Source organism: Schistocerca americana, chromosome 2 (genome assembly GCF_021461395.2).
Source record: "Schistocerca americana isolate TAMUIC-IGC-003095 chromosome 2, iqSchAmer2.1, whole genome shotgun sequence".
Classification (NCBI taxonomy): Eukaryota; Metazoa; Arthropoda; class Insecta; order Orthoptera; family Acrididae; genus Schistocerca; species Schistocerca americana.
The window spans coordinates 694,078,483-694,105,724 of NC_060120.1; the positions used below are offsets into that span (position 1 = coordinate 694,078,483).

Consider the following 27,242-nt stretch of genomic DNA (forward strand, 5'->3'; position numbering starts at 1 on the left):
TCTCAATGGAGAGAAGTCTTCCGAAGTAAGAGTGATTTCAGGTGTGCCGCAGGGGAGTGTCTTAGGAGCATTGATATTCACAATATATATAAATGACCTTGTGGATAACATCGGAAGTTCACTGAGGCTTTTTGCGGATAATGCTGTAGTGTATCGAGAGGTTGTAACAATGGAAAATTGTACTGAAATGCAGGAGGATCTGCAACTAATTGACGCATGGTGCAGAGAATGGCAATTGAATCTCAATGTAGACAAGTGTAATGTGCTGCAAATACACAGAAAGAAAGATACCTTATCATTTAGCTACAAAATAGCAGGTCAGCAACTGGAAGCAGTTAATTCCATAAATTATCTGGGAGTAGGCATTAGGAGTGATTTAAAATAGAATGACCATATAAAATTAATCGTCAGTAAAGCAGATGCCAGACAGATTCATTGGAAGAATGGAAATGGCAGGCCGAAAACAAAGGTAGTAGGTTACAGTACACTTGTTCGCCCACTGCTTGAATACTGCTCACCGGTGTGGGATCCATACCAGATAGGGTTGATAGAAGATATAGAGAAGATCCAATGGATAGCAGCACGCTTCGTTACAGGATCATTTAGTAATCATGAAAGGGTTACAGAGATGGTAGATAAACTCCAGTGGAAGACTCTGCAAGACAGATGCTCAGTAGCTCGGTACGGGCTTTTATTGAAGTTTCGAGAACATACCTTCACTGAGCAGTCAAGCAGTACATTGCTCCCTCCTACGTGTATCTCGCGAAAAGACCACAAGGATAAAATCAGAGAGATTAGAGCCCACACAGAGGCATACCGACAATCTTTCTTTCCATGAACAATACGAGGCTGGAATAGAAGGGAGAACCGATAGAGGTACTCACCGTCAGGTGGCTTGCAGAGTATGGATGTAGATTACAGAGATAAAATCAATGTCCCACTGTTCCCACTCTTCCCCTACCTTAAAGTTTCATTTAACGTAACTTAGTAATAAGAAATCTAATACAAAAGTATGATCTGCTTCAAAGAGTGTTACACCACCAGTGTGTGTGTGCTACGGCTTCTGACCAATCATCGCGTTTGTGCTTGTTTACATCAGGTTTATTCTTATGCTGAACGAATTATAGTAACCTGTGGTTGCTATAAGGGCTCACTTGGTATGACTGTCCCCCTTACTTTTCCTCCAATTAATTTGTCCATTAATATATAGTCTATAACTGTCTTAGATTTGCCATCCCAGCCATACCTAGTAATCTTATGGCTACCTGGTTTCTTGAAGAATGTATTCATCACTAAAAGATGATTCCTTGTGCACAGATATAGAATTTCTTTACTCTCAACATTACGTCTTCCGTATCCAAAAGTGCCCATCACCACCTCATATCCATTTCTATCTGTGCCGATCTGAGCAGTAAGATCCCCAATTATCATAATGTTATCTTCTCTTACTTGGTCTTCAAGTAATTTCGTTTTTTCTTCCTCACTGCACCCTTGCTGAGGTGTGTATACTTTAAGTACAGTAAAACTATTCTTTCCCAAGTTCACTCTTGTTCTAATTATCCTTTCACTTACAAAGCTCACATCTGTAACTGGGTCAATGTCTTTGTGAAACACAAACCCCACTCCATTTTTGTCTCTTTATTGTGACCCTGCCAGTATAATTTGTACTTACCTCTCAGCAATTTAAAGTTTTTTCCCTTCCACTTGGTCTCACTCAATCCAAGGATATGAATTTTTCTCCTCTCCATCATGTCTACAATCTCTTCAGTCTTTCCTGTCAAGGTTATTACATTTAATGTTCCCACTCTCAACTTGTTTTCGTCTTTTTGTTGGGTTCTAGTTTTTTGTTCTTGTTTAGTGTATCTTTCTGTGTTACTTGGTTTTTTCGTCAGGCTGTGAAGAGCTGACTGACATTCTTTCCAGGGGAACAAGAAGTGCTGTCTACATTACGTATTTTTAATCCGAGGCTCGTTCTTTGATTGAAAGCAATGACAACTTTTTCTCATCTGCTGGCCTGTTAAGCCTAAAACATCCAAGGATTTTCTTTCAGCATTTACTCCCTCAGCCTTTGAAGATCCCTCTTCACCACAAGGCAGTGGTTCCACTCCTCATTTGCCCTTAGGAGGGAAAGGGTGCCTCCCCACCAGCTGTGCTGAACCAAGGATGTTCTTCTCCGCCGTAGCTGCCGTTAAGGACTTCACCATATCCCTAGCAAGGGTTTGATAATGGTAAGGAGATGGATTGGATAGGATAGGATACAGGCTAGTGACAGGTCATTGTTAAAATAGTAACCTCATAATATGTGGTTTGTTGACCACAAAAATTTGGAGTGAGCTGTCAACCCTGATATTATAACTATCACTCAGGTTGGGGAGAAGTTCTAGCAACACAAATTAAATGCAATGAGAGAGAGTCTTGCAGGTACTATAAATTTGTGTCTTGTCTAGATGGAGGAAGTAAAGGCAGCTAGGAGGGCAACGTCCAACAGGACTGTTTCTTACTTGTTTGTTGTGGTCTTCAGTCCTGAGACTGGTTTGATGCAGCTCTCAATGCTAATCTATCCTGTGCAAGCTCCTTCATCTCCCAGTACCTACTGCAACCTACATCCTTCTGAATCTGCTTAGTGTATTCGTCTCTTGGTCTCCCTCTACGATTTTTACCCTCCATACTGCCCTCCAATGCTAAATTTGTGATCCCTTGATGCCTCAGGACATGTCCTACCAACCGACCCCTTCTTCTAGTCAAATTGTGCCACAAACTTCTCTTCTCTCCAATCCTATTCAATACCTCCTCATTAGTTGCGTGATCTACCCACCTAATCTTCAGCATTCTTCTGTAGCACCACATTTCAAAAGCTTCTATTCTCCTCTTGTCCAAACTAGTTATCGTCCATGTTTCACTTCCATACATGGCTACACTCCATACAAATACTTTCAGAAACGACTTCCTGACACTTAAATCTATACTCGATGTTAACAAATTTCTCTTCTTCAGAAACGATTTCCTTGCCATTGCCAGTCTCCATTTTATACCCTCTCTACTTCGACCATCATCAGTTATTTTGCTCCCCAAATAGCAAAACTGCTTTACTACTTTAAGTGTCTCATTTCCTAATCTAATTCCCTCAGCTTCACCCAATTTAATTCGACTACATTCCATTGTCCTCGTTTTGCTTTTGTTGATGTTCATCTTATATCCTCCTTTCAAGACACTGTCCATTCCGTTCAACTGCTCTTCCAAGTCCTTTGCTGCCTCTGACAGAATTACAATGTCATCGGCGAACCTCAAAGTTTTTATTTCTTCTCCCTGGATTTTAATACCTACTACAAATTTTTCTTTTGTTTCCTTTACTGCTTGCTCAATATACAGATTGAACAACATCGGGGAGAGGCTACAACCCTGTCTCACTCCCTTCCCAACCACTGCTACCCTTTCATGCCCCTCGACTCTTATAACTGCCATCTGGTTTCTGTACAAATTGTAAATAGCCTTTCGCTCCAACGTCCAACAGGACTGTTTCTTACTCTTAAGATGCTGAAATGATGTTGCAGAGTAGATCACCTTTTTTTCTCAGTACCAGGCAATAGGCTATAGTGTGCCACAAGGTGGTATTGCCAAGCCCTTCTATGATCTAGGTTATTTATATCTTCTTCTGCTTGCTGTGATAGTCCTCCTCCTGAAGGAAATGTGCCAGGAATTATCCATCAGTGTTAATTTACAGTACATTTTTTGAAGAGCATGCAGTACACTTAGAAATCCAAAACATCTTAATTTGCAGAGCACTTTTTCCACTTCAGTCCCCTCCCACTGTTCAACTGTTTCACGACATAACAAGAAGAAAGTTAGGAGATGGAGTTGCCATCAGCTTTATTATGGGTATTAAAAGAGAAGCATGGCAGTTTGGATACTATGAACTTTACTGGTGTTCAAACATAAAAAGGATATATGGAGAACCTAACTCAAAAATTTTTTTAAGATTGTTCCTGAACATTTGCTGAATATTTTAGTGACCGGGACCCATGTCTCAGAGGCTCATTATTGAGAATAATGACTATATGATTTAGTACACATGGAACAACTTGGCATAGCATCATCATGCTGCTCTTCCATTACATTCAGTGAAATCGCAGTAGTCAACTACCTCTTCATCAGGATACATAATTGTACTGTTGTGTTAACGCACAACACACACTACTGAAAAGCACATCCGAGACAGAACCAGGCAGTACTGAATGAAAGCTGGAGGATGAAGAATGAAATGGATATTACTGGAGGAATAGAAAGAAAGGAGAAAGTATGAATGACTGGAATAAGTAGGTTTCCAAACAAGACACACAGCATATACTGAGCCCATTTGCAATACTGTATTGATATTTTCAGGTGCAACAGAGATACAAAGAAAGCAAACAAAATTATACCCAACTTCTCAAAAAATATATCTGAACAACTTCTAAATTTCATTGGAGTTTCTCAGGTTCCCCCAGTATAACGATAAATGTCAAAGAAATAAATTAAAAATAGCCTACATGCAAGTGAGGGAATCACTATGAAGTGGATGCAGTGGTACCAATAGAGAAATAATATATGTGATGTACACTGACAAACGAGAAATCAGCCTAACACTTTGTGTAAAGTATATGGTGGAATTCACTATAAATGTGTAAACTAAGTATACCAATGAAAATTAGGAGCAAGAGGATGAAGCAATACAAGGGTCAGACACAGTCATCCAGAGGAAATGATATAGCAGTGATCACTATATTTCTGAAAATGATGTACATAACCCCCCCACCAATTATAGGAAAACTGGAAGAACTGCTCAAGAATAATATTGTTACTGCCAGGGAGATACTTGTATTTGGCAATACCATTGATTTCATTTCAGTTTTTTAAATGTTTTGTGCCTGTATTAAATTTTAAACCTTACATCAGCAGAAAGGCCATGATAAGAAAAACAGAATTCTGGTTAGAATTATTTTGCTGAAGTGCTTAAGTTTCGTATCATTGGTTGAAACTCCCAAACAACTCACTAGAGTACTATGAATCACTAGTAACTATTTCATGTATCAATGTTTGTGAATCCTTATGTCTCTGCTCACTGTTTCATATAATAAGTTTTGATTATGTAGTTTCATAGTCACCATGTCTGTCATACAAGGCCAGATCACATGATCCACTTATACTGAATTTAGTTTTCAGTTCACTCTTCATCTGTAAGCTAACAGTTACAAAGGCAGTTATAATGGGAAAACAAAGAAACTTAAAATCCTTCACAGATCTCCAATATATACAAGTCATAGTGTTGTTTATGCCATTGCGTGCCATTAAGGATAATTTAAAATTCACTGCAGTAGTTATCCATAACATATTAACATCTTAATTTGTTGTAAGTTTATACTTATCCATATCAACGTTATGAACAACTTTAGCAATGTTGGGAATGTACAGATTTATCATTTGAAGGCTCATTTCTCAAGAAAGAAAAGACAGTATAAACTGATATATGAATTTAAAAAATAAAAAATAGGAATGCAGCGTCAACTCATAAGGATTTTAAAAGAATGAGACTTCACATTTACAACAAAATGTGTAAATAATACAGTAACAATTTTCTCTGTTCATTACAATATTACCAATAGATTATTTGATCAACAGCAGCATTAACAATGATGATTACACTATGTATATAAAAGTCCATTGTTTATTATTAATAAGTAGCATATTGCAAAATACACATTTCTTTCATAACATAGTAATAAATTTTAGAATTCTGAATTTCTCGCAGAGCTTCCTTTTCAACTAAACAGTACACCAAGATAAATGACATAGGCTACTCAGACTATCGTGTACTGTATGGAATGCATGTAGTTTGTCGTGGGATACACAACTGAAAATAAATTTCAGTGACTTTATCACAAAACCAGATGACCTTTATAATTTTGTGTAAACTGATATCCCACTTTCATGTTGAGACACTATGCTTATAACACAAAATAAAAAGGCAGCACTGTGCATATGTCCGAGCACTAAACTAAAGTGTATCTCACAATTGATGATGTGGCATAAAGCAGAACAGCATAATTGAAATATGATAGCATTAGAAATACCACAAGTATGGCAACATCTGAAGTGGTGTTAAGGTCAACTCACAGCTGAATGGCACACATTTGACAGAACTATGTTATATATATTACTGTAATGAGATGACATTACTTATACACAAACCATGTAAAATACTCTCATAATTTAAAAAAATAATGCAGATTATTAACAACCATGTAATTTTTTTTACCTTAAATGATTCCTGCATATGAATGTCAGATTCATCTCACTTCAGCTTTCCTCAAACACAAATATACCCCACGACCTATACTTTAAACTGCAACAACTATTTCAATGACCCTGATCTATGGGGCTACAAACTTTATTTAACACCCAATGTCAATAAATTCACTATTTTACACTGATGTTTGAGAAAGAATTGCTCAGATTATAAATTATTACCGGTACAGCATAGAATGAATGTATAATTTGGACTGCGACACATAACTGAAAGTAACTGTCAGTAAAACTTTCCTGGCAGATTAACACTGTGTGCCGGACCGAGACACCGTATCAGGACCTTCGGTTTTCACTGGCATGTGCTCTAACAACTTAGCTACCCAAGTGCAACTCATGACCCATCCTCACAGCCTTACTTCTGAAAGTACCTCATCTCCCAACTTCACACAAGTTCTCCTGCAAACTTCAAGACTTGCACTCCTGGAAGAAAGGATATTGCAGAGACATGGCTTAGCCACAGCCTAGGGTATGATTCCAGAATGTAATTTTCACTCTCCAATGGAATGTGTGCTGATATGAAACTTTCCTTGCTAGTTTTGCAAGAGTACTTCTGTGAAGTTGGGAAGGTAGAAACAAAGTACTGGCAGAAGTAAGGCTGTGAGGATGGGTCGTGAGTCGTGCTTGGGTAGCTCAGTTGGTAAAGCACCTGCCTGTGAAAGGTAAAGGTAGCCTACTGAGTTCAAGTCTCTGCCTGGCACTTAAGTTTTCATCCGTCAGGAAAGCTTGATACCAGTGCACACTCCACTGCTGAGTAAAAATTTCATTCTGGAACTGCCAGTAAATTTATCACAAGACAAGCTGAGCCTTATAAACGTGTATAAATTGATATTCCACATTGATCCAGAAGAGAACCAATCAATATGAACTAGTCACTTATTTGTACTATATTAATGAAAAAATGGTCAAAAAGAAATGTGTAGTACAAAGGAAGGAAGATTAGCTCTAACTGGGCCAGTATAAGATAGGAAATTATTATGCTCTATAGAAGGAATCATCTTAGCCCACACCATATGATGTAGGGAAGCTGTGGAGAACTTATATCTGTATCGTCACATGTGGGATTGGTTACCCAGTCCTCCAAAATGCAAGTTTAGTTTGGTTAGCTTCATGTTCCATGGATCATCTGCACAATAAATCATACTGATGTGAAACTTCATTTTACATTCATTCACATCACAGATTAATTTGTAAATACTAAATACGGCTCTATGCTGAACATTCATACGTTTTCTCCTCCCCCCCCCTTTCTTATATTTGTGGAAAAGCAGTCAAAGTACGTGCCAAAAACATGTATATTTAGTTTATGCATCATTTTTAATAATGAATATCTTGTTATGGTCCTTTATTTTCTGGATGGCCCTCGTACGTAACTGTAGTATGATATATACAAAGGCCAACCAGATAGTGAAGAATGTTTCACCATCCTAAGATATTCTATAATAATAATAATAATAATAATAATAATAAGCAACAAACTTAGAAACCAACACAACTGGATACAGATCACAAGTATACACAACATTTATTACCAGATACCCAGAATTAAAATTTTTAACAGAACAACGACTAGCTGATCAGATCCGTGTGATAATCAAAAATAACAAGATACCCCAGTCAGAATTAGAAAACATCAAACAACAAGTACAACAAATACTGGAACAAAATAATGTGCAATCAGAAGAAGAAGAAGAAGAAAATACAGTAATGGACTCAAACATCCCAGAGCAAACAAACAAAGAACAACACGCATCAATTAAACAGTCAGAGGAAAACGAAATCTTAAGACAGCCACCAGAACAAGCACAAATAGAACACGAAGTGACACACATGTTAGATATAGAAGAAAAATTTCAGCTGACATATATAGAATACAAAGAGACAAATACAGACATTAGACCATTCTTGCATAGACCGCCAAATAACCCACAAGTCGAAACAACAATAAAAACTATCAACACAATCATACACAACAAAATAAATGAAAACAACTATGGAAGAGTTTATATAGGAGCACTCACAACACTAAATATACACACTAGGCAGAGATCAGAACCAACCAACACACAGAAGAAACCCACAAAACCAGCATGGCAACACAAGCTACAGATCAGAATAGGAAAACTGAGAAAAGACATCGGACAGCTAACACAATTTATAAGGAATGAAATGTCAGAAAAAAAACGAAAAAGGTTAGGTAAAATCTCACAACAAGAAGCATTAGAGCAATTAGATGAAAAGAAGCACAAGTTACAAGCATTGGCCAAACGACTTAGAAGATACAAAAAAAGTGAAAATAGAAGGAAACAAAACCAAACATTCAACACAAACCAAAAGAAATTTTACCAGACAATAGATAACACACACATTAAAATAGACAATCCACCAAACATAACAGACATGGAACACTTCTGGAGCAACAAATGGCCAAACCCGGTACAACATAACAGGCATGCACGGTGGATACAAGCAGAAACAGTTACATACAAGATGATACCACAAATGCCTGAAGTGATAATTTTGCAACATGAAGTCACCCAAGCAATTAATTCTACTCACAATTGGAAAGCCCCTGGAAAAGATAAAATAGCAAATTTCTGGCTAGAGAAATTCACCTCAACACATTCACATCTAACTAAATTATTTAACAGTTACATTGCAGACCCATACACATTCCCTGATACACTTACACATGGAATAACTTATCTGAAACCTAAAGATCAAGCAGACACAGCAAACCCAGCTAAATATCGCCCCATAACATGCCTGCCAACAATATACAAAATATTAACTTCAGTCATTACACAGAAATTAATGACACATACAACACAAAACAAAATTATAAATGAAGAACAAAAAGGCTGTTGCAAAGGAGCACGAGGATGTAAAGAGCAACTGATAATAGATGCAGAGGTGACATATCAAGCTGAAACTAAACAAAGGTCGCTACACTATGCATACATTGATTAGCAAAAAGCTTTTGATAGTGTACCCCACTCATGGTTACTACAAATATTGGAAATATACAAAGTAGATCCTAAATTGATACAGTTCCTAAACATAGTAATGAAAAAATGGAAAACCACACTTAATATCCAAACAAATTCAAATAATATCACATCACAGCTAATACAGATTAAGCGTGGAATATACCAAGGAGACTCATTAAGTCCTTTCTGGTTCTGCCTTGCTCTGAACCCACTATCCAACATGCTAAATAATACAAATTATGGATACAATATTACTGGAACATACCCACACAAAATCACACATTTGCTATACATGGATGATCTGAAACTACTGGCAGCAACCAATCAACAACTCAACCAATTACTAAAGATAACAGAAGTATTCAGCAATGATATAAATATGGCTTTTGGAACAGGCAAATGTAAGAAAAATAGCATAGTCAAGGGAAAACACACTAAACAAGAAGATTACATATTGAATAACCACAGTGACTCCATAGAAGCGATGGAAAAAACAGATGCCTATAAATATCTAGGATACAGACAAAAAATAGGAATAGATAATACAAATATTAAAGAAGACTAAAAGAAAAATATAGACAAAGACTAACAAAAATACTGAAAACAGAATTGACAGCAAGAAACAAGACAAAAGCTATAAATACTTATGCTATACCAATATTGACCTACTCATTTGGAGTAGTGAAATGGAGTAACACAGACCTAGAAGCACTCAATACACTTACACGATCACAATGCCACAAATATAGAATACATCACATACATTCAGCAACTGAAAGATTCACATTAAGCAGAAAGGAAGGAGGAAGGGGATTTATCGACATAAAAAACCTACATTATGGACAGGTGGACAATTTAAGAAAATTCTTTATAGAACGAGCAGAAACTAGCAAAATACACAAAGCAATCACTCATATAAATACATCGGCTACACCACTGCAATTTCATAACCACTTCTACAACCCTTTAGATCACATAAAAATCAACAGATACGAAGGAAGTAAATTGGAAAAAGAAAACCCTACATGGCAAGCACCCGTATCATCTAACACAACCACACATCAATCAAGACGCACCCAACACATGGCTAAGAAAAGGCAATATATACAGTGAGACGGATGGATTCATGATTGCAATACAGGATCAAACAATAAACACCAGATATTGTAGCAAGCATATTATTAAAGATCCCAATACCACAACAGATAAATGCAGACTTTGCAAACAACAAATAGAAATAGTAGATCACATCACAAGTGGATGTACAATACTAGCAAATACAGAATACGCCAGAAGACATGACAATGTAGCAAAAATAATACATCAACAACTTGCCATAAAACAAACTAATAAAACAACATGTTCCCACATACAAGTATGCACCACAAAATGTACTGGAGAATGATGAATACAAATTATACTGGAACAGAACCATTATAACAGATAAAGCAACACCACATAACAAACCTGACATCATACTCACCAATAAAAAGAAGAAATTAACACAACTAATCGAAATATCCATACCCAGTACAACAAATATACAGAAGAAAACAGGAGAACAAAATTGAAAAATACACTCCTGGAAATAGAAAAAAGAACACATTGACACCGGTGTGTCAGACCCACCATACTTGCTCCGGACACTGCGAGAGGGCTGTACAAGCAATGATCACACGCACGGCACAGCGGACACACCAGGAACCGCGGTGTTGGCCGTCGAATGGCGCTAGCTGCGCAGCATTTGTGCACCGCCGCCGTCAGTGTCAGCCAGTTTGCCGTGGCATACGGAGCTCCATCGCAGTCTTTAACACTGGTAGCATGCCGCGACAGCATGGACGTGAACCGTATGTGCAGTTGACGGACTTTGAGCGAGGGCGTATAGTGGGCATGCGGGAGGCCGGGTGGACGTACTGCCGAATTGCTCAACACGTGGGGCGTGAGGTCTCCACAGTACATCGATGTTGTCGCCAGTGGTCGGCGGAAGGTGCATGTGCCCGTCGACCTGGGACCGGACCGCAGCGACGCACGGATGCACGGCAAGACCGTAGGATCCTACGCAGTGCCGTAGGGGACCGCACCGCCACTTCCCAGCAAATTAGGGACACTGTTGCTCCTAGGGTATCGGCGAGGACCATTCGCAACCGTCTCCATGAAGCTGGGCTACGGTCCCGCACACCGTTAGGCCGTCTTCCGCTCACGCCCCAACATCGTGCAGTCCGCCTCCAGTGGTGTCGCGACAGGCGTGAATGGAGGGACGAATGGAGACGTGTCGTCTTCAGCGATGAGAGTCGCTTCTGCCTTGGTGCCAATGATGGTTGTATGCGTGTTTGCCGCCGTGCAGGTGAGCGCCACAATCAGGACTGCATACGACCGAGGCACACAGGGCCAACACCCGGCATCATGGTGTGGGGAGCGATCTCCTACGCTGGCCGTACACCACTGGTGATCGTCGAGGGGACACTGAAAAGTGCACGCTACATCCAAACCGTCATCGAACCCATCGTTCTACCATTCCTAGACCGGCAAGGGAACTTGCTGTTCCAACAGGACAATGCACGTCCGCATGTATCCCGTGCCACCCAACGTGCTCTAGAAGGTGTAAGTCAACTACCCTGGCCAGCAAGATCTCCGGATCTGTCCCCCATTGAGCATGTTTGGGACTGGATGAAGCGTCGTCTCACGCGGTCTGCACGTCCAGCACGAACGCTGGTCCAACTGAGGCGCCAGGTGGAAATGGCATGGCAAGCCGTTCCACAGGACTACATCCAGCATCTCTACGATCGTCTCCATGGGAGAATAGCAGCCTGCATTGCTGCGAAAGGTGGATATACACTGTACTAGTGCCGACATTGTGCATGCTCTGTTGCCTGTGTCTATGTGCCTGTGGTTCTGTCAGTGTGATCATGTGATGTATCTGACCACAGGAATGTGTCAATAAAGTTTCCCCTTCCTGGGACAATGAATTCACGGTGTTCTTATTTCTATTTCCAGGAGTGTACATCCAACTGGCTGAGAAAGTCAAGGACATGTGGCATCAGGATAAAGTTGACGTTATACCGATTATACTATCAACTACAGGAGTCATACCACACAATATCCACCAGTACATCAATGCAATACAGCTGCATCCAAACGTATATATACAACTACAGAAATCCGTAATTATTGATACGTGTTCAATAACCCGAAAGTTCCTAAATACAATGTAACATATACCATACAGTTAAAAGGAAGTCACGCTTGATGAAGGTCCGCGTCACTTTCCATTTTTAACCAGACCTAAGGTCTGAGAAGGATAGAAATAATAATAATAACAATAATAATAATAATAGCACAGAAAGAGAATATACACGTTTTGGCACATACTTTTCCACACAGTAGCCTTTGACATTTAGGCACTTCTTGTACCTTGGCATCATTTTGGGTATACCCTCTTCATACCCTATGACTACATGGCTATTCAAGCAGGTCACAACATTATCCTTCAGGAAATCATCATTTGCGAAGCATTAACCAGCAAAGTGCTCCTTCAAATTTGGAAACAGAAAAAAGTCTGATGGTGCCAGGTCCAAACTGTAGGTAGGACGCTCGAAAATGTCCCACTGGAATTTCTCATGCAGCAGGTTTGTGTCCACTGGGCAGTCTGCGGACACGCCGTGTCATGCAACAGAACAATTGAAGACATCCACAGAAAAATAAGCTAACCCTCTACATAGAGGTAAGTGTCGCCATCTGTTGCAGGGTACGTGATATTTAGGGGTGAGACCAATGTCAATTTTGATAGTTCCCGTACCCAGAAACAGATGGGAACACTTATCTCTAAGTTTTTACAGTCAAGGGTTAGCCCATTTTTCTACCCATAACTTAAATTCCACCTGAGAGCTTGCCTCTTCGGTGGTTGTGAATAGCCCAATGAAGACATTCAAGGGTACCACAGTAAGTTTCACTATTGCTTGGAGTGTTGTGGGGCACGAATTCGACAATACGACCCCTTCACTGTCGCAAATATAGAAGCCATCAGTTTTTGAGTTGATGCATTTTTTTTTAATTTGCGTGTCTTCTGTGGCAACTGAAGATGCCTATCCATGGACTTGCTTCATTGTGTGGGTATTATGAGAAACACATGTTTTATCCCCTATAACAATCTGGCCAATGAATATGTTGCTGTCCCTTTCATGATGCTCCAAGAATGTTAATGCAGCACCCCTTCTCACAGCTTTCTGGTCATCCGTGACTGTGTGGCAGCCTCTGTGCACAGATTTTGTGGTATCCCTAGTGCCGAGTGATAATTTCCATGTACAATTGGATGAGACACTTCCTAACATTGTTCATGCATGCTGTTAATCATGAATCATCATTTTTTTAAAATGATGCAATCCATGTTTTGTTTTAGTGCATCTCTGATGATGGAGGGTCACCCTGATTTTTGCTCATCATAAAGATCTGTTCTCCCATTCTTAAACATTATGCATCGCTTTCAGACACTGGGTGCATTCATCATACCTTCACCATAAATGCTAACAAGTCTATGGTGAATTTCACAGGGTCTAACGTTTTGCATCTCCAAAAAATGAATAACACTTCGCACCATGCAGTTGGCAGGATCCACAATTGGCACAGGCATGGTCACAGCTATCTCTGCATTTACTGTGTAACAAACAGTCAAATGTTGCGAGTTCCGAAGGGACCAACCCGCTAAGGTCATCGGTCCCTATACTGTGTAACAAGATCCAACTTACAACTGCGAGCAGCAACTGTATGCGTCACATCAAACAAGCGACAGCCTCAAGACAGGTGCATGGACTGTTTGCACAAATGCTCTTCACATTCTGGATGGACCTCATATTTCAGAATACAAGTTATTAATCAGTTGTACAGTTATTTTTATTTTGCTTTGCCGGTTTTGACATCCTAATCTGTCATCTTCAGAAGCCTGCAAAATTTGGGATAATGTAAATAATAAGAACTTTATCATAAATTATTAAATAAGTTTTTCTAATACACACCTTATGCTTTACATAAATGTACAGCCAAATTCTTACAAGTTAAATTTTGTAGGCTTCTGAAGATGAACGATTAATCTATCAAAACTGGTAACATAAAATAAAAATACTTTTAACACTGATAGCTGATTCTTCTATGGAATGGCAGGAGTTGTCAAGGAGACACTTTTTAGTTGGTTTTCAAATTTTATTTTGACCATTGGGTCATTGATCAAAAAACTTTAGTTGCAGCACTGTGCACCCCTTTTTGCGCTGGCAACAACATTACTGTGGAGTAATTTTTTCTTCTGATATTGTAATTACATACATCATTGTTCCTTTGGAAATGCAATGGAGTCTTTACAACAAACTTCACAAAGGAATAAAGACACTTTGAACCAGTAGTCACGAGGGAATAAATACAGTGTGAAGCAGTATTCACCCTGCCTAATTCTTTAAATTGATATCTACAAGCGGATTGTGGGTGAGCACCACATATTGTTCTTAAAGTATATTTCTGAGCAACAAAGACTACCTTCCTTAGAGATCAGTTACCCCAGAACATTACTCTGTATGACATTAGTAAATCAAAATTTGCAAAATATTGTCAGCTTACCAATTTGTCCCTCCCCATGCTCTACTATGATTCTAAGTGCACATGTGGCTGAATAAGTTGTTTTAAGAGTTCCAAAACCTGCTTTTTCCAGTTTAAATTCTTGTCTCTTGAAAAATGCCTTGAGTTAGTGATGGATTCAGATAAAATTACAGGACTCTTGTTCAAGCAATGTCTTAATGTTTGCTTGAAATGAATAGCCAATAGCAGACTAGAGTAATAAAAAATAACCAGAAGAAGGTATAAACATAGAAAGCTTGACCCCCTCGCCCCCCCCCCCCCAAAAAAAAAGAAAACATGGGGGGGGGGGGGGGGGGGGAGAAAGAAAGAAACAGAGTGAAGCACATGTAACTTTAGCTATGGGCTAAACACTGTATCCCCAAAAGATATAGTCAACATATACAAATGAAATAGCTGTATACAGTACAGAACTGATCTACATGTAGACAATAATGTAACATAATAAAGAGTAGTGTCTACTTGGCAGATCCTGAAACAGCAGCAGGTGCACATGTGCGCGGACTCGTCCGCAAATGCACATGCTAACTAGTTTGAATTTTTGAGTTTGTGTATGTGTGTTGCCATGTAGTTCCTTCTTCGGCTCCTGTCAAGAAAAGACAACCGTAAAATGTGTGTGACAAGATAATACTGAGTGCCACACAACCTCTAATTTACACCATCTCCAGTCTCAATTTGGCTCTCAGTTCTAAATTATCATATACTATTCAGCACAACAGGAAGGGTCCAACTTCCTAGCAATGGAAACTGACACTGCTCTTCTGAAAGACCGAAAGAACAATCTCAGTACCTGCTGTAAGCAATCTCACTGAAAATCTAAATGTGAATGGCTGGATTGGTATTTGAACCAGTTTGATACTGACTGCAAGTCCAGTATTTGTTTTACAACTACATTATCTCATTTAGTCAGTGCAACATACAGTAAGCTTATTCATTCTTAGTCTTGTAAGATGAATAGTATATAAATTTTCAATACAATATTACATTCAGTTTACCTGAATAAAACTTCTCCCATGCAGGGATATGACTGTTCTTACCATATCTATGATTATACTTTTGCAGGAGTAAAATTTCATAAAAAAATTCAGTAGTGAGGAGGAGGCTGTGCATGTCACTGCTGCTTGAAAATTGCTACAAGTCAACAGACATGTTATTTGTAGTGATAAGGAGAGAGTATCTTAATTCATTCTGCGTACCCACCTTTACATTCCAAGTATGTTTCTCAATATAGTATTTCACACCATTGTGGATTATGAAATGGCACTATACATACCACAATATTTTCTAAAACACTTAATATCTCAAATTGCAGGAGATGCAAAAATCTGACAGTCAACTGTACAACAGTTATTCAAAGAGGGGTGAAGTAAGCCTGAAAACTGCATTATCAAATTCCTAACAGCTAGAACCATGAATGAGAAGAAAGACATTACCAAAATACAGAAGTGGCTATAACATGTCTAGCACAGTGCAGAGAAGGTCTACCTGAGCAACAATAGCATCTTATCCTGCATTTAGTAGACATCACCCCCCCCCCCCCCACACACACACACACACACACACACACACACACACACACACACACACACACACACACACGATCTGCAATTCACAATTAAGTGCCTGGTATATTTTTGTGCAAGCTCTGCTTTATCATACTTTATTATGATGATCATTTCTCCCTATGCATGTGGGTACCAACAAAATACTTGCACATTCGAAGGGAAAGCAGGTTACTGAAATTTGATGATGAGATCCTGCTGCAATGAAAAATGCTTTTGCAATGAAAAATGCTTTTGTTTTAATGGTTGCTACGCCAATTCGCATAACATCCATGGCACACACTCATCTGTTTCGTGAATAATACAAAACAAGCTGCCCTCTTTCAACTTTTTGGATGTCCTCTGTCAATGCAGTCTGATACAGATCCCACACCACACAGCAATACACCACAGGAGGACAAAGGTCACTCTAGTACACCTGTAGCATTTACTGTGTGTTCTGGCAATAAAATGCAGTCTTAGTTCACTTTCTCCAAAACATTATCTATGTGATCGTTCCAATTTAAGGTATTCATAACTGTAATATCTTTAGATTTGTGGAATTTGGCATGTCACCAAAATTTAGCAGATTCCTTTTAGTAAGTGTGAATGACTTCACATTTTTCCATTATAAAAGCCAACTGCCACTTCTCGCACCCATGTCGGCAATAAATAAAGAGCTAGTTGTGTTTGAGAAGAATGAAATTTTCTGAAACAGTGTTGGCTATTTGTCAATAAATTGTTTTCTTTCAGGTAATTCATTATCTGTTTTAGTGGCACTTATCGATAACATTCCCACTATCATGAATAAAGTTGTTGGCCTACAAGCTCCTTTTCAAGCTGTTTTCCTAATGTTCTTTATTGATCCATCCTCTTTATGCATCCAAACCATCTCAATCTTCAGGTTCTTATGCTGTCGCACGGTGGTTTCTTTACTTCAGTTTCCTAATGTATAGGTAGCACAGGTTTCAAGGACACATACAGGATGATTTCTTTTTTTTTTTTTCTATAGTGTACAAACTTTAGGGACTGATTCATGAGAGGATACAGAACAAAACAGATCTAATGAACTTGTTTCCGGAAGTGCTAGAGACCATTTATTCAATCAAACTTAGTTACATAGGTTGAGGTCTAATACAAGCTGTCTCATGCAGCCACAGTTACAGTATGCATGGTTTCCTCCTAGAGGGCGGTACTGTTCCCCATACGTCAAGCCGCAGCACCCTCTCCTGTGATAGTAATTGCTAATGTTTTGTCCGATTCACTTTTCTTGTTGACTCACTTTGTAGTGGATAAGATACAGCGCTGTACACAATGGTTCTGTATTCGAATTGAGAGCTTGCCGACATGGTGTTTACTTACAGAAAGACAAATGGCAATGAGCAGCAGGCAAAAACATTTTATCACAAGACCTATCCCCGCGAACAGAAACCACAACATTCAATGTTTGCAACAGTGTTTTGCCATTTGGCTGAGACATGGTCATTTCAGGAAGCAGGAAATCATGAAGGATGTACCTGAAACATTTGGGCACCAGACTAGAAAGAAAATTTGATTAACACTGTTGAAGGCGACCGCCGTGTCAATACCAAGTAGTTGGCCCACCAGCACAGGGTAGGACAGACAACCGTGTGAAACACTATCAATGACAATTGTTACTACCCTTATCACTTACAGCTTGTGCAGAGCTTAGTAGCAACAGACTTTCCACACCGGGAGCAGTTTCACCACTAAGCAACACGATTATGAGATTTGTGTCATTCATCCTATTCGTAAATAAGGCCACATTTACAAAGAGTGGTGTCCCCAACTTTCATAATAGTCACCTGTGGGATTGTGTGCAGAACCCCCATGGTACAGTGACAGCGAATCATTAGGGTCGATGCAGCCAGAATATGTAGACTACGATAATTGGCGACTGTATTTTGGGACCAGTCTTCCTTCCATGTCTCCTAACAAGCTGTCAATATCCGAGTCTCCTGCAGGTGACTGTCTTCCCTGTTGGAAGAAGTGCCACTGATAGTTCAATGGACTATGTGGCTGCTACATTATGATTCTCCAGCCCACTTAGCTGTTAATGTATGGACATATCTCAACTGTTTCTTTCCTGGTCAATGGATCTGAAGGGGGGGGGGGGGGGTCCAGATGCATGGCCTGCTAATTCACCAACTCTCAACCAGTGCGATTTCTGGTTATGGGGTCATCTCACAGGTATCATGTATGCGCAGCCCATTCCAAATGTGGAGACACTGGAGCAGCATATTCATGCTGCCTTTTGACACTGTTTGGATCCAGCCTGGTTGCTATGGCATGTAAATGCTTGTGTTGAGGCATATAGAAACCATTTTCAACACATACTGTAACTGTGGCTGCATGGTACAGCACATATTAGACCACAGCCTCTATAACAATGTATGACCGAATGAGTGATCTCTCTCTCTCTCTCTCTCTCTCTCATGGAAACCATGCATTTCTGGACACAAGTTTATTACGCCTTTTTGTTCTGTATTCTCTCCTCGATCAATCCCCAGAGTTTGTAAACAGTGGAAAAATCACTGTGTAGTTTTTGGTAAAAAAATTATTCCTGATTTGGTTGTCCTACAAGAGAATCCTATCTCAGTGGTAAAAGTGAAATCGTTTTGAATTATATTAGTTATTTTTGCAGAAGAGTTGTTGTCTCAAATTGTGATACTATCAATGTACTGAAAGTGCCAATATCTCTCCATCTGGGTCAATGTTGACACAATATTTGTCTGCTGGCTGCCTGACTGCTTTTTAGACCAAATTGCCTCAATAGGTGGTTCCATATGTTAATTTCTGTTGCACTTTAGTAATTACTTCATCCATCATAGTGATGAATAGGATCAGCATCCATGCAGTGCCCATTTGCTTTCTTTGCTTGTGATCAACCAGACACCATCTCCTACACAGATGCAACTCTGGCAGTACTGTGCTGATAAGAGAGATTGGTACATTCCTGCTAGCCAGATTTTCCATAATTTCTCTTGGCAAGCTGTTGTAGGCCTTTTTCTAAATCTAGGAAAACAAAGATGTTAACTCCTCTTTTCTCCCAATATTTTTCTGTTATCATCCAAAAAGCTAAAATGTGGTCTGCTGTTGTATTATCTCTAAATCCATATATTCTTTTTCAAATTGTGGTTCAATTATAGTTTTTAAATAGTGTTCAATAATTTACTACATCAATATAAGTCCGTGGAACAGAAATGTGATCCCTATTTGGTTGCCACATTTCCACTAGCTTTCTTTCTTACACAAGGAAAGACTGGCACAATTACACCATTTTTCCAGCCTGTGGGGACTTTTTCCTTCTTTCCAAATGGTGTTTATTACTCTGTACTGATGGTGGAGCCTATGCATTGCAGCAGGTTTGATCACGTCTGCGTGGCTGAGCAGTTCTAGGCGCTACAGTCTCGAACCGCGCGACCGCTACGGTCGCAGGTTTGAATCCTGCCTCGTGCATGGATATGTGTGATGTCCTTAGGTTAGTTAGGTTTAAGTTGTTCTAAGTTCTGAGGTCATCAGTCCCCTAGAAGTTAAGTCCCATAGTGCTCAGAGCCATTTGAACCATTTTTGATCATGTCTGCACGCCATCTACACCCAGTGATTTGCTTTTGTCCCTGCTCTTCAAGGCATCGACAACATCAGGCAAAGGCTGTACCATGTCACTTCTCTTTTTCTGACTTTCCTAATTCTTTCTCTGGTCAATCTATTCCAGTTATTCATGATACTTAATCTCTTTTCATATTGTCTCATACCTCCATGTTAGGGTTTCATCTTCCTTCCCCTGAACTTTTATTGGTGCCAATGTATTACTTTTCATTTTCACAATTCAGCACAGTGCTTTCTAGTTATTTTTACCCTTCACATTTCTCAGAACACTCTAGACAATTTTTTTTTCTTTTATTGTTTCTTTGCACTATTATCAGGTATCTGATTTTTTATATGAGTCTCTAGGCCTTTCCATGTTTGTTTTTTTCTGCTCCCTTCTCATCTCTCTCTTTTCTTGCTGTCTTTCATTATTTTATGGCAAACTGAATGGAAAAATTGAATGGAATTATTCCAAGAAGATGCCTCACTTTCACTGCTGTACTAGTTTTTCCCACTGCACCCGCTGCAGTGTCCACAAGAACTTCCTTAAATTCTGTACCCTGCTCAAGTTCCTGTTTAATTTTTGGGTGACTGGTCACAAATCCCTTCCGATTTCCATATTTCCATCCATTTCTCAGGCGATTTCGATTCACTTCTACTGAAGGGGTAATTCTCAGAATAACAGTAGCTTTTGGTCACTGTCCACATTCTCTCTCCCATGAGGATTTTTGCAAAGGTGTAAAGGATCCCAGTGCCTTTATCAGAAATAACAGAATCAATCAGTCTCTGTTCACCAAACCAAATATATATTTTGACTGACTGAGCTGTTTCCTGAAACAAATATTTTCAATAATGAGATTATTCTGTTCCTTGCACCAATGCCATTAGACCCGAGCACACTTTAGTGTCCAAACCTTTCCTCATCAACTTCGTCACTTGAATCTCCCATGACACTTACACATCTCCACAGCATGCATTCTTGTCCTCATGTGCATTCACAATAGTAAGTATCTTTCTGTTTACCTTTCTTGTAGTTTAATTATTATCTCACCGACACCCTATGTATCAGACACGTCATCTACGATGACATCCAGAAAGTAGATTATGTTTCCACCTGCAGTAACAAGGGGTAGGCCTGTATTATTGTCCGAGTGTTTATCAGTTCAGTTGGCAGTCCACCTGTACCATTGTGAGGTTTATATAATTTGCCATTATTTCACAGTACAAGTTTTAAACGTGTGCCAGACTTTAAAATTGTGCAAGTTATGAAGTGCACTCAGAAATAAGGTTTTTGTTGGCAAAAAAAACATAAACTAATAGACATTTATCAGAAATGTATACAGAAATAATATAATCACTGACGGAGTTTCCTAATAGTGCAAGAGGTTTAAAAGTGGCCAAACTGATGTTCACCATGAAGAGCAAGGTAGATGGCCAAGCACTGTGACTGACAATCTGGCCACAAAAGTCAGAACATTCAAGAAAACCACCTATTCATAATAGACCTCCCATTTGGTTTTCCACAAATTTCACCAAGTTTGTTGCATCAAATTGTGCACAGAAGCTAGGCTATCACAAACTGCCAGAGGATGTGACTAACTGGTTGAAGTCCTAGGTGACAAAAGTTTATGACAATAGAATTTCAAAGCTTGCTCACCACTACAATGAGAGCCTAAATTTGTGTGGAGTTTATGCCTAAAATACAGTACCGTTACATACTTTTACTTGATTCTCGTGCCAGGAAAACTTTCAGCTTTTCCAATGTGATCCGACATTCTTTCCCTTCCACTTGTTCTTACTCGGTCCTAAGATATCAATCTTCCTTCTCTCTATAAAATCAACAAGTGCATCAAACTAATCTGCCAGGACCTACATATCAAAATGCTTAAGATTCAATTCTAGTCTTTTCTGTGTTGATATTTCTTTGTAGTCTTCTGGTTAACTTTGAGTTGTTGGCCATGATATCCTGCAGAGGTGTGCAAAGGTGGGGTCATTTTAGGGACTAACTCAAGATTTCAAAGGGTCTTTTTAATTTTCAAAGCAGGTGCAGTTACCTTTCTGCTGCCATGCTAGTCCTAACGTCAGAGGCTTTTCTATTACTGTTTGCTCCCTAGCATTTTGAAGTTTCCCACCTAACATGCAGGGCAGCAGGTCCACCTCACATATTTCATTGGTTGGACCAACACTGTTGTCTGGGTGATAGCGCTCTGAGTTATCAAGTAATGGTGTTTTCAGTATAAATCTATGACAAATTGATTGTCACAAGATACATAAAATGTACGCGAAGAAGAAATAAACACAATGACAATGCAAAGCCTGAGGTGAAGCAAGGTTACTTACATACAAAACTTAAAACAGTGTTTGTTCAAGAAGTTCAATCTTATTATTCAAACACATTTTAACTTTTAGCATTTATCTAGTTCAGAAACGTGAAGTGGCAATGTGTTTCAGATTTCACATTAAATTGTGTCCACTGAGCTAGAACACTTACTTTTGTTGAAAATTGTCAGACTTATGTAGGGAACACAGAAAAAACTTCATCAAGTAGTGTGAGGAGGGTCCCGACATCACTCATTCCATGGCGGACTGGAGCTGCTGTGAGCTGTGCAACTCACCTTTTGCATAAGCATCACTTTGGCCATCTCTGATTGGTGCCAGATGCTGCAATTGTGCCGATGTAAGTGGAAAACTGTGTCAACCCCAGCAGTCAGTGGTTTTTACTCAGGACTACGACAGCAGCGATAGCCATCGAGAATACAAGCTCACATAGGAAGTATTTTACTTTATTTTTTAAAATGTAATCTACACTGGTTGAAAATGTTAAAATTTTTACGTGTATTACTTCAAGATCTAATGAAATCAGTAATTTTTCATATAGAAGGCTATGGATTACTGTGCTATAAAGGTTAAACGTCATGCCTTGCCCAGAAGAGGATGGACACCAGGTTGAAGAAGTTGAAACAAAGTTTGAGAGACAAGAAACTTTCTGATGGTAAAACCATAAGAGGCAGGCTGACAGACAAAATGATTGATGAACTATGGCAGTATTACGGTATGGCCATCAGAAATAATACTGAGGATTTGTTGAAAATGAAGCAGGCAGTATGGGCTACCTTCTTCCACAGACTGTCAACTGATGGAATACCAGTACACCACCTTTGCTCTCCTGGACCTGATTCATGATGCAATAACCGCAATACCCAGTACTCAAACAGTTGATACAGGCATAAACATTTAATCTCAACAGCAGTTATGTATATCATAAAACCTATTTACAGAGACCTGGCAAATCCTGAATTACTGAAGTGTCTGAATGGTCAAACAATATCCCAATAATCTTACATGGACCTGCTTACCAAAAAATGATTTTGTTGGAATGACAAAACTAAAGTGGGTGGTCAGTGATGCCGTTATTGCTTTTAATGATGGTAACATTGGTCGGGTGAAAGTGCTACAGCATATGGGGATTAATCATGGGGCAAACTGCATCAGAGAACTTGATGGACATGGTTCGCACTGATAAAGCAGAGTATGCAGCAAAGTTGGCCACTAAGGAGTTCAGAAAGAAGAAAAAACTCGGAAAAAGATGAAGAGGACAGTCTCTTGAAACTTTAGAAGCCGTTCCTGATAATTTACATTTTCTGTTGCATTTTTCCCTAAATCTCAGAAACTATTTTTGATTATTCAAACTTTTAGGGAGTAATAATATACGTATCCCGAATCTATTAAACTAAAAGAAGAACATAATGTTATGAATAATTAAAATTATTTAGGATAACATACAAAAAGTACACACAATTTTAACCATGTAATTAAAAAATTGTATTTTCAAATGCAGCGGCTGAAATGCAATTATTGTAGTTCAGTAGATTCAAAACATACAGTTTAATGTCCTGTAAAAGTTTCGTGTCAATGGCTACAGTGGTTCCTGAAATCCAGGGAAGCCAAGTCACTAAATTTAACATTGTCAGGATAGGGCGTTCCAACTTCCCTTAAGTCAGTAGTGTGCAAGTGTGGAGATAGAGCCCAATAGCACCCCAGATGTGTTCCACTTTGTTCAGAAAACGAGAATTTGGTGGCCAAGACATCAGTGTAAGTTACCTATCACGCTCCTCAAAGCAATGTAGCAATATTCTGGCCTTGTGACACTGACCGTTATCCACCTGGATGATGCCACTGTCATCAGGAAAGACATTGAGTGTGAAGCGATGCAGATGGTTCACAATAATATTCACATAGTCCATAGCTGTCATGGTTCCTTCAATATACACAAACACATATCTCACAGAAGCCCAAGCAAATGTCCTGCAAAGCATAATACATAATACACCACCCTGTGTGCGCGGTACTGCACATTTTGAGCACCCATTACCTGGATAATAGCTTATACAGACAACCATCGACCTGATGTACCAAGACACATTTATCTGACCAAGCAACATGTTTCCACTTATCCATGGGTCCTGTTGCTTACTGGTGGTGTCACTGTCCTTCAAACAGTCTCCACTGATGCTAACAACAGTAGCATGAGAACACACAACTAGCTTCGCTCCTTCTGAGATGCTCGTTCCAAGTGCCGAGCCACATAAATCTGCCCTTTGTCAGTGTCATTTGCGTCAATCGGTTTCCACAATTGTGGCCCATATTACTACTAGAATTCTTACCCAATCATCCTTGCTCCAATTACATACTCTCCTTATCACGTCATATGCCCGCCACGCCATCAGGTGGCATTTTCTCATAGTGAGCAGTGGTAATTATGCGTTGGCTCAGTGCATTTGCTTAGCCCGAAGTACTGGAAGCTGAGCAGTGGTATTTTCTTTTCCTGCAAAATAGGTACTTTACAGGTTATATAATCTGCTCAAACAAATGTGTCACCACACTCATGACTTATTTCTTGATACTCTTGACAATAAGAAATAACCAATGTAACAGAGGTAAAAGCAAATCTGCATGCTCAGTTCAGCTTAGCAGAATGGACTGTGTCTTCACAATGACCAAGACATTGTGAACAGTCTGTTAATATATGTCTAAATTGTTCTTTCCAAGCTTAGACTGTGTGGACATTGTCACCTTATGGCTATTTAGGTCGAAAAGCACAGGGAGTTCCCCACCACGCGAGAGTACACCAAATAATCCATTTCCACCATCTATCTTGAAACACAATACTGAAAAGCTGTCTGTAGTAGTCACTCTCAGTCAACATCAGCTGATGACTGCACCCTATAAATTATCAATTGTAGGTACCCCAAGGACAAAGCAACATACTGCGCACTGACTTCTTGGAGGGCTGTGTCAGCCTCAACATTACAGAACTGTTGTCAAATGATCAATTTGGCCTCTAGATGTGCATTACAGACAGCAGTACAAACTCTCACCCCCACTCCCAGCACTGTCATGTGCAGAGGAGGAGGACAAGGGAAAATCTTGAAAGATGTTGGAATCAATAGCACTGAGTTCTCTTTACCTATGAGTAAGACTCCAGAATATGTACAATAGTCATCTACTCCAACTGAAATTACTTTGTGATTGACAGTTTGCAGTGGGAGGGTGCAGTCTTGCCAACGTGCAGCCAACTACATTTTACAAGGTGCTGTATATACTTACAAAACAGTCAACACAGTGAGTGTGCTGCACTCAAGAAAGAACTAGGACTAGATGATATATGTCCCCTACCACTCAATTCCCTGAAATATCAATATAAAAATAATTTTAATTGGAGTATAGCAGAAGCACATGTAGTTGCCGAGTATCAATGCACTCCTCAGGCATTCAGTCCTGTATCCTCAGCAGGTAGATGGATTATTAGCTTTCTTTTGCAAGGGTATCAGATACGTCTATTCACTTTAAAGGGTAATTTGAGGGCTATGCAGTGTTAGCACAGGATGCTCCAACCTATTATGCAGTCCTACAGACAGCTCGGCAACAGGTTTGATTTTCAAGGTAATAGAGAATAGCAACATCGTTACGAAATGTCATATTCATGCTCTATGGAACAATTATTAACGTAATGTAATGCATATAATAAGGTTAAAAATACTTCACGACTTTTACATTATCTAACCTACTAAAGCGAATATTTTTAAATTTAAGTTACGCTAGTAGTAGTATTTAATGTGTAATATCATCGTGTAACTATTACTACATTTAGTTTATAAGAGCACGCAAGTAATTTGTGGCAGCACCAAACACAAGTACTATCCGGGACAGTCTTCGCTGAAGACGAGAAATACATACAGACACACAGAAAAATCTTTTATTACACAACATGAATTCCCGCACACACAAAAAAGTGGAATAGCTGTACACACCACAGTAATGTGTACGATACTGTAGGGCAGCCCGCAGTCCTGGCGGCACTGCGACCTGTTACTGTACTCGGAATACTGACAGCACTGCTATCCCTTGTAACAAGTACTTAACTATTAAATACACTTCCATTCAAATACCGGATTAATTCCGTGTAATTCCTACATTACGAAAAGGATACTTATGACTGCTCTCTCCCACCTCTCTACCATGTACAATTCAGTCACCATTAAATATCTGAAATACCAATAACTGATAAATTTCCAAAGTGACTGAATCATTTCGAAGCTGACAGCACTGCGCTACCTTCCACCAAACATCAACATCAGCGACTATGCTGCAAGCCAAAACCTTCTAAATACAAATACACGTTCCCTTAACTTCAAAGACTCTCATAATATAGTATACCACACTCTTCGACCATAGATATTAGTACCTATGGTCGAAGACCACCATGGAGGTAAAAATATTCTACCTCCATGAAGACCGCACTCGTATTTCACATCTCTGACTACACAACAAAGATCATTGACACGGCTGCGTAGATATCACACCATGGAGGTCATGGAGATGAAAAAAAGACGGGAGGTGGCCCTATAGCATAGACCAGGGGCGGGCAAACGTTGCACGCGGCTCATGAGCGCCCAGCGCCGCACGTGTGCTGCTCGCATGCAATCGTCGACTGGGGCAGTGGCGACAGCAGGCAGGTTGCGGCAGTGTAGTGCCAGGCTAAGCTGCGGACGTTAATGCGTAGCGATCACTACGTAGTGAACGTTGTATTTCAAGAACCGGAAAATGCAGAGTGAAACAAGGAAACGGAGAAGTGGAGATTTGCTAT

At 39.5% G+C, this 27,242-nt stretch overlaps 1 protein-coding gene and 1 long non-coding RNA gene across 2 annotated transcripts; both read right to left on the reverse strand.

Annotated features, from left to right (window-relative positions):
- Positions 1-1,140: 1,140 nt before the first annotated feature.
- Positions 1,141-1,914, reverse strand: LOC124594347. The gene is made up of 2 exons (XM_047132715.1): positions 1,877-1,914; positions 1,141-1,636 (listed from the first exon to the last, which is right to left on the reverse strand). The coding sequence occupies exons 1-2, from the start codon at positions 1,912-1,914 to the stop codon at positions 1,141-1,143; spliced, it is 534 nt and encodes a 177-aa protein (XP_046988671.1).
- Positions 1,915-5,683: 3,769 nt separating this feature from the next.
- On the reverse strand, positions 5,684-26,897 carry LOC124595042. The gene is made up of 2 exons (XR_006978173.1): positions 26,586-26,897; positions 5,684-6,124 (listed from the first exon to the last, which is right to left on the reverse strand). It is a non-coding gene; the product is annotated as an uncharacterized LOC124595042 (long non-coding RNA).
- Positions 26,898-27,242: the final 345 nt, after the last annotated feature.